Source organism: Scyliorhinus torazame, chromosome 4, assembly GCF_047496885.1.
Source record: "Scyliorhinus torazame isolate Kashiwa2021f chromosome 4, sScyTor2.1, whole genome shotgun sequence".
Classification (NCBI taxonomy): domain Eukaryota; kingdom Metazoa; phylum Chordata; class Chondrichthyes; order Carcharhiniformes; family Scyliorhinidae; genus Scyliorhinus; species Scyliorhinus torazame.
This window is the reverse complement of record NC_092710.1, coordinates 354,835,111-354,851,671: the sequence shown is the minus strand read 5'-3', so window position 1 is coordinate 354,851,671 and position 16,561 is coordinate 354,835,111. Positions and strand designations below refer to the sequence as shown.

At 44.0% G+C, this 16,561-nt stretch overlaps 1 protein-coding gene across 2 annotated transcripts in view; it reads left to right on the top strand.

The window, feature by feature from the left end:
- znf318 (zinc finger protein 318) overlaps nt 1–16,561 on the top strand; it is an 84,664-nt gene that overhangs the window by 63,503 nt on the left and 4,600 nt on the right. For both annotated transcript variants that reach the window (XM_072500313.1, XM_072500314.1), the window contains exons 4-8: nt 9,095–9,194; nt 10,364–10,635; nt 11,166–11,357; nt 12,937–13,036; nt 13,971–14,089. In XM_072500313.1, coding sequence (XP_072356414.1) covers nt 9,095–9,194; nt 10,364–10,635; nt 11,166–11,357; nt 12,937–13,036; nt 13,971–14,089 — 783 coding nt within the window. The remainder of the gene's footprint in view (nt 1–9,094; nt 9,195–10,363; nt 10,636–11,165; nt 11,358–12,936; nt 13,037–13,970; nt 14,090–16,561) is intronic.

The window sequence follows — 16,561 nt, the reverse complement described above, 5'->3', positions numbered from 1 at the left end:
AACAGTGACCACAATTCAGTAAGTTTTAAAGTGCTGGTGGACAAGGATAAGAGTGGTCCTAGGGTGAATGTGCTAAATTGGGGGAAGACTAATTATAACAATATTAGGCGGGAACTGAAGAACCTAGATTGGGGGCTGCTGTTTGAGGACAAATCAACATCTGACATGTGGGAGGCTTTCAAGTGTCAGTTGAAAGGAATTCAGGACCGGCATGTTCCTGTGAGGAAGAAGGATAAATACGGCAATTTTCGGGAACCTTGGATAACGAGAGATATTGTAGGCCTCGTCAAAAAGCAAAAGGAGGCATTTGTCAGGGCTCAAAGGCTGGGAACAGACGAAGCCTGTGTGGAATATAAGGAAAGTAGGAAGGAACTTAAGCAAGGAGTCAGGAGGGCTAGAAGGGGTCACAAAAAGTCATTGGCAAATAGGGTTAAGGAAAATCCCAAGGCTTTTTACACGTACATAAAAAGCAAGAGGGTAGCCAGGGGAAGGGTTGGCCCACTGAAGGATAGGCAAGGGAATCTGTGTGTGGAGCCAGAGGAAATGGGCGAGGTACTAAATGAATACTTTGCATCAGTATTCACCAAAGAGAAGAAATTGGTAGATGTTGAGTCTGAAGAAGGGTGTGTAGATAGCCTGGGTCACATTGAGATCCAAAAAGACGAGGTGTTGGGAGTCTTAAAAAATATTAAGGTAGATAAGTCCCCAGGGTCTGATGGGATCTACCCCAGAATACTGAAGGAGGCTGGAGAGGAAATTGCTGAGGCCTTGACAGAAATCTTTGGATCCTCACTGTCTTCAGGTGATGTCTTGGAGGACTGGAGAATAGCCAATGTTGTTCCTCTGTTTAAGAAGGGTAGCAAGGATAATCCAGGGAACTACAGGCCGGTGAGCCTTACTTCAGTGGTAGGGAAATTACTGGAGAGAATTCTTCGTGACCAGCGGTGTTCCGCAGGGATCAGTGCTGGGACCTTTGCTGTTTGTAGTATATATATATATATATAAATGATTTGGAGGAAAATGTAACTGGTCTGATTAGTAAGTTTGCAGACGACACAAAGGTTAGTGGAATTGCGGATAGCGATGAGGACTGTCAGGATTTAGATTGTTTGGAGACTTGGGCGGAGAGATGGCAGATGGAGTTTAATCCGGACAAATGTGAGGTAATGCATTTTGGAAGGTCTAATGCAGGTAGGGAATATACAGTGAATGGTAGAACCGTCAAGAGTATTGAAAGTCAAAGAGATCTAGGAGTGCAGGTCCACAGGTCACTGAAAGGGGCAACACAGGTGGAGAAGGTAGTCAAGAAGGCATACGGCATGCTTGTCTTCATTGGCCGGGGCATTGAGTATAAGAATTGGCAAGTCATGTTGCAGGTGTATAGAACTTTAGTTAGGCCACACTTGGAGCATAGTGTTCAATTCTGGTCGCCACACTACCAGAAGGATGTGGAGGCTTTAGAGAGGGTGCAGAAGAGATTTACCAGAATGTTGCCTGGTATGGAGGGCATTAGCTATGAGGAGCGGTTGAATAAACTCGGTTTGTTCTCACTGGAACGACGGAGGTTGAGGGGCGACCTGATAGAGGTCTACAAAATTATGAGGGGCATAGACAGAGTGGATAGTCAGAGGCTTTTCCCAGGGTAGAGGGGGTCAATTACTAGGTGGCATAGGTTTAAGGTGCGAGGGGCAAGGTTTAGAGTAGATGTACGAGGCAAGTTTTTTTTACACAGAGGGCAGTGGGTGCCTGGAACTCGCTACCGGAGGAGGTGGTGGAAGCAGGGACGATAGTGACATTTAAGGGGCATCTTGACAAATACATGAATAGGACGGGAATAGAGGGATATGGACCCAGGAAGTGTAGAAGATTGTAGTTTAGTCGGGCAGCATGGTCGGCACGGGCTTGGAGGGCCGAAGGGCCTGTTCCTGTGCTGTACATTTCTTTGTTCTTTGTTTGTTTAAGGATGACACTAAGATTGCAGGAGTTGTGGAAAGTGATGAACGTTGTCAGAGAATACAGCAGGATACAGAGGCTGCAAAATTGGGCGGAGAAATAGCAGATGGAATTTAACCCAGACAAATGTGAGGTGATGCATTTTGGTAGATCCAATTCCGGTGGGAGCTCTCAAATAAATGGCAGAACCATCAGGAGCATAGAGACACAGAGAGATCTGGGCATGCAGGTCCATAGATCCTTCAAAGTGGCAGCACAGGTGGAATTGGTGGTAAAGAAAGCATATGGCATGCTTGCCTTCATAGGACAGGGTATAGAGAATAAAAGCTCGCAAATTACGTTAGTTATATAGAATGTTGGTTCCGCCACATTTGGAATACTTTGTCCAATTCTGGTCAGCACACTACCAGAAGGATGTGGAGGCTTTAGAGAGAGTACAGAAAAGATTTACCAGAATGTTGCCTGGTATGGAGGGTATTAGCTATAAAGAGAGATTGAATAAACTGGGATTGTTCTCCCTAGAGCGACGGAGGCTGAGGGCCGACCTGATAGAAGTTTATAAAATTATTAGGGGTATAGATGGGGTGAAAAGTTGGAGGCTTCTTCCCAGAGTGGAATTGAAAATTACAAGGGGGCACAAGTTCAAGGTGAGGGGGGATAGGTTCAGTGGAGATGTGCAGGGGAAGTTTTTTTACACAGAGGGTGGTGGTGGCCTGGAATGCACTGCCAAGTGAGGTGGTTGAGGCAGATACGTTAGCAACCTTTAAGACTTGTTTGGATAGACACATGAACAGACGAGGTATAGGAGGATACAGGCGGTTGGTCCAGATAGGACACGTGATCCGTGCAGGCTTGGAGGGCCTGTGAAATAGAAGTGACGTAGAAGGAACATGGAAGTTTGTTAATGGGATGCAGGTGTCGCTGCCAAGACCAGTATTTATTGCCCATCCCCAAATACCCTTGAGAATGTGGTAGCATATGAAGCACAGTGTGTGGGAAAGAGTTTTTAGATGTGTACATAGATTTTGCCTGACTTGAATATTTGCTATTTGCCAGATTTTGCCTTTTGCCTTTTCCCAAAACGATGTCCAATGTGATTTTTCCTCCATTAAAGCCTCCATCCCGTGCAGCAATAATGGTCCTTTATCAGTCGGTCCACAGCAAACCAGGGCGTGACTGCGTGAAAGCCTTGGACAGCCTGGAAAGCTTTGGATAGCTGTGTGTTGCTTCCAAGCCTGTTGCACCTAATTTTTAATTTCATAGAATTTACAGTGCAGAAGGAGGCCACCCAGCCCATCGAGTCTGCACCGGCCCCTGGAAAGAGCACCCTACCCAAGGTCAACACCTCCACCCTATCCCCATAACCCAGTAACCCCACCCAACACTAAGGGCAATTTTGGACACTAAGGGCAATTTATCATGGCCAATCCACCTAACCTGCACATCTTTGGACTGTGGGAGGAAACCAGAGCACCCGGAGGAAACCCACGCACACACTGGGAGGATGTGCAGACTCCACACAGACAGTGACCCAAGCCGGAATCGAACCTGGGACCCTGGAGCTGCGAAGCAATTGTGCTATCCACAATGCAATTGTGCTAGCCACAATGCTACCGTGCTGCCCACAAATTCTGTATTCCAAAATATTTTCTAATGTTTATGTAATTTTCATTTGAATTAAATCAATTCTATCTGCTCCCACTAGAAGCCTGTTCAATAGCTGTACGAACCACTGCCCATTGAAACAATGTTTCTGCAGATTAGTTTTGCCATCGAGCACAAAAAAAAAAGGCTTGAAAGGAAATAATTGAATTGAATACGTGCATAACGAGACACAGCAGAGAGAGCTGGTAAAGTCATGCTCAAATAGAAAATTAGCAAAGCAGAGAATGAAGGTGGGGGGGGGAGGTGGGGGTGGTTGCGGAAATATAGCGAGCAATGCGAGAAGTAAATGAGCAAGTGAAAAGACAGGTAAAGGTGAGGCAAGATAAAAAGCAGCAGCAAAGAAGGAAAAAAGAAACTGGGAGATCAAGAAAGGGGAGAAATGGAAAGAAGGAAAGGGAATTAAGGAGGAAGGAGATGGGTGGAAGAAATTAAGTTGAGAATGCAAGGATAAACATAGGAAGTTGCAGGAATATATTGAAAAACTAGGAAATGTTCAGCTGATACAGAGTTCTTAAAATGTGTTCGGTAATTCATTAGAGGGTAGTCCGTAAGAGTCAAGAAATGGTGGAGGATTATGCTTTCTATACGGAGGCTGGTGGGATGAAATGTGAGGGTACAGGGCAGCACGGTAGCACTGTGGCTTCACAGTGCCAGGGTCCCAGGTTCGATTCCCCGCTGGGTCACTGTCTGTGTGGAGTTTGCACGGTCTCCCCGTGTCTGCGTGGGTTTCCTTCTGGTGCTCTGGTTTCCTCCCACAGTCCAAAGACGTGCAGGTTAGGTGGATTGGCCATGATAAATTGCCCTCAGTGACCAAAAAAGGTTAGGAGGGGATAGGGTGGAAGTGAGGGCTTAAATGGGTCGTTGCAGACTCTTTCTGCCAAATGGCCTCCTTCTGCACTGTATGTTCGATATAACGAGGGGGGCTCTATCCTTGTTCTGGGAGGGAGGGGAGGGGGCTAGGGTAGTGGCGCGGGAGATGGACCGCACACTGTTGAGGGCCGTGTCAACAACTGTAGATGGGGAATCACGGTTGAGGAAGAAGGAACACATTTTTGAAGCACCATTTTGGAAAGTGGAATCATCGGAACAAATGTGACAGAGGCGAAGGAGTTGAGAGAAAGGGATGGAGTCCTTGCAGGGTGTAGGGTGCGAAGAGCTGTAGTCCTTCAAGAGACTTCAAGTTTGCAGTAAATGAAGCAAAACCTGCACTTGGTGCTAAAGGTGATGTTTCAGGTAAAAGAGTCATGCCTCAAACAAAATTTTACAAAACCCATGAAGAATGTGAAAAAGAACATCAGTAGTTGGACTTTGGCAAAAAAGGAAATAACTTAGTTCAAAGTTGGGACATGATCTTTCTGAAAATAGCAACAGAAATGAGAGAGTTTGGTAATTTACAGCAACTATATTTTCCCCAACACTTCCTTTTTCAATTTCAGAATTTTTAAAACCACCTTGTCATTGAAGTGTTTACTCATTAGTCACTTGGTAGTATTGCTGAAAAGAGGGACATGTTGTCGAAGCCTTTTGTCTTTCAATTATCAGGACAAACACACTGCCTCATTCCAAGTATCACAATTTATACTACAGGAGAAAAGAGATACTGTTTGGTACTTTTTGAGATAAAACAGTGAACACATTCTCTTTTTTGAGAAATCCACAAGCCTATCTTTTTCTGTTGATATAAACTTGCAGATTCTTTATAACTCCATGGATTATAAGTTTATCTGCAATCTTGTAATTTTTAAAAAAATGTTTTTATTCTCCATTTTCACATTTTCCTTCAAAATTTACACCCCACCCACAAACAGTAAACGGTAACAAATACAAAATCAATCCCCTTAACAATACCAATGATCCCATCCTCCCACCACCCCAAACAACGGCCCACCTGTCATTATATATGTCCCCAGTAAAACAAACCTTCCCACGGTGGCAACAAAAAAACAAAGGAGAAAAAGAAAAAGGAGTCCGGGACCGCCCATGGTCACCATTGACCTATAGAGTCTACTCCCCCCGCCCCCCCCCCCCTTACACTCAACACCCTCCAACCTCTGAAAGAGTACCGTACATGATACACAAGAGTTGTCCCCCCCGCCCAGTCTCCAACTTCTCCCGTCCACTGCCTCTTGTAAAACTCTTTCTCCCCCCCCCCCCAACTTTCCACCCCGGCTAGACCACTCGGACCCTCCGATGGCTGCAGCCCCTCCCCCCACCTCACTTCCGATCACTGGCCGGCTTAAACCGGCCAGCGTGGAGGACCCCGCCCAGGTCCCTTTTCCCCTTGCCCGGCCCGAGGAAAGCCCAGAAATCCCCTTAGCGCACAAACCCCGCATATCCACCTACACCCCAAAGAGCCCTCATTTCGCGTGAAAGTCCCATCACTTCCCTTGTCCAAGTATATACAACATTGGCTCCTTTAGCCCATACACCCGCACGCAGTGAAACAAAAAAGAAGAAAATACAGTCATGAGGTTACATTGGCACATGGCCATTTCTCAATTTCTCAGTTCTGCCACAGTCCTTCTGCCTTCGCAAACTCCGCCGTTCCAAAATAAACGTCCCTGAGCTTGCAAGTCCCCCTCAGCTTTGCTGGATATACAATGCCGCACTGCACCTTGCTAATGTACAGTGCCCTCTTCACCTGGTTGAAGGCAGCCCGCCTCCTCGCCAGCTCCTGGTATACACTTAAACCAGCTCCAGTCCACTGCACCACCCGCTTCTGCTTGGCCCAGCTCAGGACCTTCTCCTTCACACTGTACCTACGGAAGCGCAGAGTCACAACCCTTGGCGGCTCACTCGCCTTTGGTACAGGCCTCCACGACCGATGAGCCCGATCCTGTTCATATCGGGAGGGATCCTCCCCCAAGAGTTTCGCCAGCATCGCGGCAAACTACTCAGTCGGCCTCGGTCCTTCAACTCCTTCAGGCACACAATCCTCAAATTCTGTCGCCTGGATCTGTTTTCCAGGTCTTCCATTTTTCCTCGCAGATCCTTGTTAATGTCCATCACCTTCCGCATCTCCTTCCCCATCGAGGCAAGTTGATCACCGTGCTGCAACAACGTCTCCTCCACTTCCTTCAGCGCCTCCCCTTGCTCTATCACCTCCGCCACTGCGCTCGCCACCGCCTTCGTCACCGGGGAAATCGCCTCCTCCACCAGCGCACACAAAACCTCTCTCATCTCCTTCCTCATTGTCCCCATGTATTTTGTAAACTGCCTTTCGAATTCCGCAGCCATCACCGTAGTTATTTCTTCAGCCGTAAGCAATGTGGCCTGCCCCGGTGCTCCAGCCTCCATTTTCCTTGGTGACCCCGCGGTGACCTCTCCACTCCCCGACGGACCTTCAGCTGTTTTCCTTACGGACGTTCCTTTGCTCACCCTCGACATTTTTCTTCACTCTGCCGCCTCTGTGCCTTCTCCCTGCTTTTGCCGCCTCCGTGGACCCTGGGACTGGGCTTAAAGCCCCAAAATGCCGTTCCAGAACGGGAGCCCTCCATTGTGTGGCTGCCTCCCGCCCGCCGTCACCGGAAGTCTGAAATCTTGTAATATTAATCTTTATTAGTGTCACAAGTAGACTTACATTAACACTGCCCTGAAGTTACTGTGAAAATCCCCTAGTTGCCACACTCCTGCGCCTGTTCAGGTGCACTGTAAATAGGACTTCAGCCATTTTCTCATCTTGCTGGCTTGATGCCAAAATAAAGCCCATCAAAGCTATTCTGATCAGATCAATCTTTGCTGTGTGTTATGCAAGTGTACAAATGTGCCAACGGCTGCTACTTTCAGACTTGAAAAGTCTACCTCATTACCCTGGACCGGCAGAGATCTCCTAAAATTTGAAAAAGTCAAGTAAGCCATTTTACCGTGCTGCAGTGCAGTGGCGACATGAGTGGTATTGTCCATTCATAGGTTGCTAACCTCAGTCCAAAAAGGCATTCTGCCTCCATAATTGAGCAATGCCATGTGTGAATTCCAGTGCTCATGCGATACCAGGTGCATAGGCCATAAATCCCAACAATTGAAACATAACAAAAGAACAAGCAGTTTGTAATAGGCACAGTACAGACCATACAGACTCTGGATAACTGGTACCATTGCATCTACACCACCATTTTCCCCAAGATGCACTTAATGCCACAAATCATAGAATTTATAGTGCAGAAGGAGGCCATTCGGCCCATCGAGTCTGCACCGGCTCTTGGAAAGAGCACCCTCCCCAAGCCTCCACCCTATCCCCATAACCCAGTAACCCCACCCAACACTAAGGGCAATTTTGGACACGCAGGGCAATTTAACATGGCCAATCCACCTAACCTGCACATCTTTGGAATGGAAGGAAACCGGAGCACCCGGAGGAAACCCACGCACATACAGGGAGAAGGTGCAGACTCCGCACAGACAGTGACCCAAGCCGGGAATCGAACCTGGGACCTGGAGCTGTGAAGCAATTGTGCTAACCACTATGCTGCCCTGTCGAAATGGCAAGGACTAAGTGCTTATTGTGTTGGAGGTGGTTCCAAGGAGCTTTGCTCGATTGATACCTGGAATGAGCGGTTTGTCTTATGGGGATAGGTTGGACAGACTGGGCTCATTTCCAGTGGAGTTTGGAAGAGTGAGGGGTGACTTGACTGAAGTATATAACTCCCTGAACTATATTGACCAGGCAAGGATGATTCCTCTTGTAGGTGAGTCCAGAACTAGAGGACATTGTTTTAAAATTAGGAGTTTCTCTTTTCAGACAGATTAGGAAAATTATTTCCTGAGGGTTGTGTGACTTTAGAACTCTGTCTCAGAAGACAGTGGAAGTGGAGTTGCTGAATATTTTTCAGTCGAAAGTAGATAGATTCTTGTCAGACAAGGGAATTTAAGGTTATCAGGGTTAGATAGCAATGTGGAACTCAAAATATAAACCAATCAGGCAAGATATTGAGTGGTGGGGCAGGTTTGAGGGCTGATTGGCCTACATTTCTTATTTTGCATGTTCACATGTAAGCGATTACGTGGGGAGTCTTTTGAGCTATTATCATTGTTAAAACCACTAGATAACAGTGGTTGCAATGTGAAGATTGCTTCCCTCCAGATTGTTTGTTTAGATCACCAGAAAAGTGATGACCAGGGCATGATTATGAGCACACTGGGTCCGTTAGTGCTCGCGCTGAAAAATAGAATCTTTGTGACTCGGAAGGAGCCATTTAGTCTCTGCTTTGTAAATGGTGGTGCCATGAACAATGTTGTGTGTACCTCTTTTTTTTTTTTCTCCCCCTCTCTGTTTTCCACCCTCTCCTCTTTGCTGCACAATCTAGCTTTACTTTTAATGCTCAACCTAAAAGTGAAAGTTCCTGTGGAGTTTATTTCTCCATTTCTTTGTAAATAGTTACTAGGCCTGCAGTTTTGTGACTGTGTGCTTGATGAGCTAGTTGTTATGCTCCATGTGTTTATGCTAATGTAAAGTAAATGTCACATTGGTTCAACTCAGGTTCTGGAAGAAAAGGAGATGCTCCTGAAAGAGAAAGAAGCTCGTCAGAAACGCCTGGATTATCTTGCAGATGAGCTGGAGAACCTTCGAAAACAACAAGGTAGAAATTGGCAGGGGCCTGCCTGCCTTTGACTTTGTGATCAACTGTTCTGCTTGTCTGATACAGAAGTTGTTGCAAATGTTTATTTCTGTCATTCTTTTATTGACCAGCTGCTTTATAACAGCCCACCCTGACCTTTAAATTCCGATTCCATAAAATAATTGCGGTTGGCCACTATTCCTTGCTGTCTGTGTACCAGCCATCATTTTACTTTACTGGGAGATTTGTTTACTTTGTGGTATATTGAAAAAACTTTTTTTCATTCTTGTGTACTTTAAGTCCCAGTAGTAGCCACTGTGCAGGCTGCTGTGCTGGGTTCTCTACTTAGTAAGTTGAGCTAACTGTTGCATACTGTGCCATGGACATATCATTGTAACAAGGTAAGAATCACTAAAAACATTGGTTTCATTTCAAGATTTTGATATTGAGGCATTGGGGAGCCGGGGCAGGAAAGCATAGAACATAGAACATACAGTGCAGAAGGAGGCCATTCGGCCCATCGAGTCTGCACCGACCCACTCAAGCCCTCACTTCCACCCTATCCCCGTAATCCAATAACCCCTCCTAACCTTTTTGGACACTAAGGGCAATTTAGCATGGCCAATCCACCTAACCCGCACGTCTTTGGACTGTGGGAGGAAACCGGAACACCCGGAGGAAACCCACGCAGACACGGGGAGAACGTGCAGACTCCGCACAGACAGTGACCCAGCAGGAAATCGAACCTGGGACCCTGATGCTGTGAAGCTACAATGCTATTCACTGTGCTACCGTGCTGCCCACACAGCCCAAAGACATCTGGTTGGGTATTCACAAAGTGGAATCTGCTGCCAATCAACAGAGGCGTAAGCGGCCTCTTCAAATATTCAGAACAGAGCCTTCTAAGTGAAATAATTTCTGCTTTAGTTAGCAAATCTGTGATTCAGCCCCACCCCTCCAGGTGGAGCTTGAACCCACAAACCTACCCACAGAACACCAATTGTCTCTGAACCTGGGCAGCTACTTCGTTGGCCTACATTCGCCTTGGTCAATGTAGGATGGAAGACGCTGAAAAACTCGGTGAATCCACTGTTAGAAACTGGGGGTGTACTCGAGGGTTGTGCATTAAGTGAGGTGATAAGTTTTGTAACTAAATCTTCACCTCTCCCTTCCGCCTTAAACGTGCAAAGGATATTTGCTAAGAAAGAAACGTCGTGAGAAAGATGGACACAAGGATCCTCTTCTGGTTGAAAATGGCAAGCTCCAGGAAGACATTATGCACCAGATGTCTTTAGTTCGACAGCAGATTGAGGAGACGGTTAAAAAGCTATCTGAGCTGGAGAAAGTGGCTAAAATCTTGGGGGTGGTGATTCAAGATAAAAATGTAAAATCTTCTGACAAACGGAAAGATAATATCTTGGAAAAGGTGCTGCGAATAGAAGACAAAGGTTCATCTTCAAAGGTAGTGACTTTGAAACACTTATTCAAAAAATATTCATCAAAATACACTGAAAAAGTTGGACCCATATAAAGGACGTCATAATATAATCTTCCCATATTTTGCTTGATTTGAAAAATTACATTTCTATTTACGTTTTTATTTTATATTTGGCTTCACCACCTGGAACTGATATCCTGCAACAGATATTTTTGTTGTTTAATTGAATAGGTGGGACATCAACTCCCAGGTCTTTTGACAAAGGTGCTTCAGCCCCGATATATAAAAAGCATCCTGGCCTCTTCTTTCTCCTGCAGTCCCCCACCCTGCCCAACACCACTCCTGAAGCAGCCAGTTACAGATTATGGTTTCAATTCAGGATTGTCCCTTATATAGGAGCCAACTGCAATTCCAACTGTTGTGATGCAAGGCCAGAAGGCACAATATGATCATATCATGACGACCTTTTTTAGGGAGTTACCTTGTGAATTTGGACTTGTTTGAAATTTGAATTGTGCTTTCGTATATGACTATCTCTGTGGGCCTTGATACAGGCGATTTCAACAAGAAAAGACTCTCCAGAAAAGTTGGATGCTGAAACAAATAAGCTATGTACGAACCTTCCAGAATCTGGGGGTGGGTGCGAATACCACGATGCATGGAACCACTGGTGCAAAAATTGCAACACAATTTGTGGGACACTATTCGACTTTTTCACTCACATGCATAACAAACGACACAGGCAGGTGCGTATATACACTGTTTTCTGTTACTTGCACAAAAAATTTAATTTGAGAAGTCACACCTGCATGTTGGCAACCCAGTGGAAATTGTATCCTGGACAGAGCTATCATTTGTTTGGAAACTGAATTATATAAAAGGAAAAATGAAGCAATTTAAGATGGGCAAGTTCTGAGTTTATTCTATTTGTGTCAAATCAGGAAAACGCGGTGAAGTTAAAATACCTGCCCCGAATGACAAATCTTTAAAATTTTCCACCAAAACTGAAAAATCAACAAAAATAATACTGAAAACATTTTTAGAATTACCTTTTAAATTATTAATTATTTGGAAAGGTGAAATCTTGTGTAAATTTAGATATGCTGCAAAAAGATCTTTGAGCAACCATGATGGTTTAGATGGCACCAAGTTATAGCTGACAGAAAATGAAACCCATGGTCAACTTGGTCACAGTTATAACATTTGAAGTAATGACAGAAGTTGAAGACCAAGGAAGGCCTTGACTTTTAAATGCCAATATGTATGAGGTGTTACTTTGTGGATTGCTAATGAGGGATAGATCAAGAATATACGGCCAAATGAAATGTCAATGAAAAAGTAGCAACAGGAGAGTTTTGCAGAGAAGAAACTGCCAAAACTGGAGAATCAAATGGGAAACTTGTACTAGAATTTAATAAATGAAAAAGCCTGAAAATGTTATATAAATGCTGGAAATTTATTCCGGAAAATCAACCTATATTTCTGCAAATAAGCTGGCCTTTTTATTTTTGGCTTGAATTTTATCCAATAAATTTCGGAACTGCTGATCAACTAAATCAGCTTTTTATTTCGGTTGTTGAGATTTACTCATGTTGAAACCAAGGGGGAGACAGGGAAATGGCTAAATTACATTTCGTATTGAAGGGAAGAGAGAAATATCAAATATACATTTCGTATTTATTAAAGGGGTGACCGAGAACTTGATTTGTTTAATTTCAGAAAATCTTAGGTCCTGAAACTGCTGTTCGAAGATAACGAAACAGGTGTTGGATTCTTATGCTGTCCTTTTGTCTGCTATTTGAAGAGTTGTAATTTCAAACCTTTAGTATGCAAAATTAGATTGTGCCAATCTGCGCATTTGCTATCTCCACACAAAAACCTCTTGTTCTGTGTTAGGAACAGTGGACATGTCTCTTTGATTTTCAAGAGTTGTAAGCCAACTTCCAGTTCATTTCCAAACTCTCAGTCAAAATAAAATTTCAGCTGCAAACTCTTTCCGGTAGCTGACAAACATGCAATAAATGGAAGGGAATACAGAACCCCAAATTCCATATAGAATTCTATAATACAGCCTTTTCTGTTTAAACCAGTTTGAAAAATAAGAGTTCATTTTCTTATTTGGTCTTTTCTATTTAATCTGTTTTTTACGTTCTCCACAGCAAGTTACATGCACCGATAAACTACAATGTGAAAAAAGCTTTTGATACATGTCTGCAATGTACTATTGCGCTGTAACAACTAATTGTATTTCCTGGTATGTACCTGTTGTGCTCTGTATAAATTAATGTACAAATCCACCATGTACCTCTGTCACTATGCAACTAGACACTGGATCCTTATGATCGACCATGGACAGCAAAGATACCAAGCGAAGACAAAAATGCCTCTGTTAAGCGAACTGATAAAATAACAATGCCAGCAAGAGGTGAGTTTGTATTTTCTTTTCATTTTTGCCAACTGTCCTGGAAATTTTGTTGCAGCTGTTTTCAGGGGAATTGGAGAATTGAACTTTATTTACAACTCATAGAATCATGTGCAAGGTTAGAGCGGCATGGTGGCACAGTGGTTACCACTGCTGCATCACAGCTCCAGGATCCCAGGTTGAATTCCAGCCTCGGGTGCCTGTGTGGAGTTTGCACTTTCTCCCTGTGTCTGCGTGGGTTTCCTCCAGGTGCTACAGTTTCCGCCCACAGTCCAAAGATGTGCAGATGAGGTGGATTGGCCATGCTAAATTGCTCCTTAATGTCCAAAAGGTTATGTTGGGTAACAGGGATAGGGGGGAGGTGTGGGCTTAAGTAGGGTGCTCTTTCCAAGGGCTGGTGCAGACTTGATGGGTCGAATGGCCTCCTGCACTGTAAATTCTATGATTCTATTTAAGGGATCCATCCATGGATGGGAAAATCTCATGGGTAAGGCAGGTTAGTTTGAGTGATGGCCACAGGTTATCTATCAAATATTTGAGCTATACAGACACAGGGCTGCTTCAGCACCCTGTTGGTTAGGTGGGCAAAAACCTTATAATTACATAACAATGCACATCTGAAGATCTGAGTGAGGATGAGACTCGATTTGGTTTGTTGTCCAATAGATCAATTCACTCCCATCATTGGGGTTCCACTCTGCCATGGAGTCAGCAAACCATGAATGACTATAAAGCGTGGTCTCACAATTGATTGCCATTTGGGAAAAGAGACTGTCATCCAGCAGAAGGGCTTTAATCAGGGTGATAATAGTCACACCAGCTAGCCATATTAAAAATATGGGCATTGTCTTCTTGTGACATACATGATATGAATTATTTTCTGTATTTCATCTAATTTTCATCTAATTTTCTGACGATACCTCTCTCCTTGCCTCAGGTTCAGAATTTCTGATGCCAGTCACTGGATTTTACTGCCAACTCTGTGACGGGTTCTATGGAGATCAGATCTGTGCTGAAGATCATGTCAAATCACACGGTCACAATGAAAAGTATAAGGTTAGGAAGAAAGCAGATTAGAAAGCATTTCCATAACCGAGATCGCAACGTGGGAACACAGTGCACTAGTTATGTGTCTGACCTACCTAAAGCACATAGCACATACTCTTTGGGGCACTTAAGCACTGTCATCTGTCCAACACACAATGATGTTTCCATAATTTCCATGTTGTAATTCCTACAGTACAACAGTGACCACACTTCTGATTCATTAACATTGAAGTTTTTTTGGACATCCTGAGATTGTGAACGGTGCTATAAAAATGCAAGTTTGTTTAATTGAGTTTATTTTTCAAAATTTATTTTTGCAAATATGATGCAGTAGGGACAAGCACTTGCATTTTCTATGAAGCATCTCTTTTTTTCACTTGATGGAAATTATTTCTGAAGCATTTCAAGAGATACTGATACCTGTGTTCAAGGTACATTATGATAGGAGAGAACAGCTTTGATGCCACTTCCAACTATCCGGGCTGTTCTGTTTGATGCAAAATGGATTTAGTATTGGAGAGGTTGCAATATGTGGTGGAGTATGCTTCTTTATAATACGTCTTTTTAAGTGGAATAAAATTCCACGGAAGCAAAAATAGCTACTTTTAACCAGTGTTTACTTCATGGACCAACTAATGTACAAATCTGCTTTAACTGCAGCCCACTCATGTCTAAAGAGGGCTTTTTGTTCCTTCTTGGCTTTTCTTCAGTATGAATACAAGTAAAATGAATACTTCAGTGGTGTTTCCATTTAATAGGTTATCAAAAATGAATGGATGATCCATCGTAATTCATTGCAAAATAAAATGGTGTGACATAATCCTATTAATGAGTTGTGATACTTTGCTGTCTTCCTACTCAATGCTGCAAATATGAAGTGACAAAATAATTAAAGCACGTTATTTGGGTAATTTCAGCAGTAATTTGGGTGTAACCTTCACTGCTGAAAGCTACCACTGCCTTTTGTGCAGAACAACATGTAAAATGAGAACTTTAATTCTTCAATTTGATATTTTTCATTCAAGAAAGATCTTTGTCATGTTAATTTAAGAGTAATTTTTAGTAACTCGGCTGCCAAATGAAGCAGTTCAGCAATTGAAGATGGTTCTGGATGTGCAAAAATTCAAGAAGGCCTTTAGGCTGCTGTCTGGGTGTAAACGCTTTTCCTCATCCCCTCTAAACCTCCTGCCCCTTATCTTAACTCACTGTGTGTGTGTGTGTGTGTGTGTGTGTGTGTGTATTTACATGTGTGTGCGCACCAACACCTGTACCATAATGCTGGCTCCAGGAAACCTTGCACATTAAGGTCAAATTGCATTTCCTTGGGGCGGCAAGATGGCGCAGTGGTTAGTATTGCTGCCTCACGGCACTGAGGACTCGGGTTCGATCCCGGCTCCGAGTCACTGTCCGCGTGGAGTTTGCACATTCTCCCTGCGCCTGCATGCGTCTCACCCCCACAACCCAAAAAGATGTACAGGGTAGGTGAATTGGCCACGCTAAATTGCGCCTTAATTTGGAAAAAAAAAAGAATGGGTATTCTAAATTTATTTTTTTTAATTGGCATTTCCTTCACCTAACTGAGCACAGGTACCACTGTGGGGTCTCTAGTCAGTTCTGAAAGAATGACCAAGCTGTTCTTATGTTACAGCATAGGCCTGATGATTAAAAGCACTTTATGGTGTCAGACTGAACCGTACAGAGCAAGAGGTTGCTATATTTAATCCTTGATTTTGTATTTATTATATTTCAGATCTTGGTTTGAAATGGGCTGGATTTGCTTTTTTGTTCTTTTTCACTCCTTTGTTCCCATTCACAGGGCCCACTGGTATTCATATGTGTACTCTGATGTGAAAGATGGTATTCTGCTGGGGGGTTGCTGTTGCCTGTGGAACTCTACCACGCTACCACGGCACAACTTTTCCTCAAGGAAAAGAAGGTGTTTCTGCACCTCGTTTTCAAGTCTGATAGAGATGAGGGGAAAAAATACAAGTGATAAAAGAGGTTTTGAAGTCAATTTACTAAAGACCTTTTTTAATCCTATCTTATCCAATACCATCCCGGTATCTTTCTGCTTTTCCAATGCTTAGCATCTATGCTCCTGCACATTAAGGTCAAATTGCATTTCCTTGGGGCGGCACGATGGCGCAGTGGTTAGTATTGCTGCCTCACGGCACTGAGGACCCAGGTTCGATCCCAGCTCCGAGTCACTGTCCGCGTGGAGTTTGCACATTCTCCCTGCGCCTGCGTGGGTCTCACTCCCACAACCCAAAAAGATGTACAGGGTAGGTGAATTGGCCACGCTAAATTGCGCCTTAATTAGGAAAAAAAGAATTGGGCTTTGCCTATTTTCTTCCTGTTCCTATGGTGAGTCTGTAGTTCCCAAGTCCGGAAATGGAGAACAAGCACATGGGGAAATCATCTCCTTAAGGTCCCTTCCAAATCATGCACCATGCTGATCTAGGAACTATATCACTGTTTCTT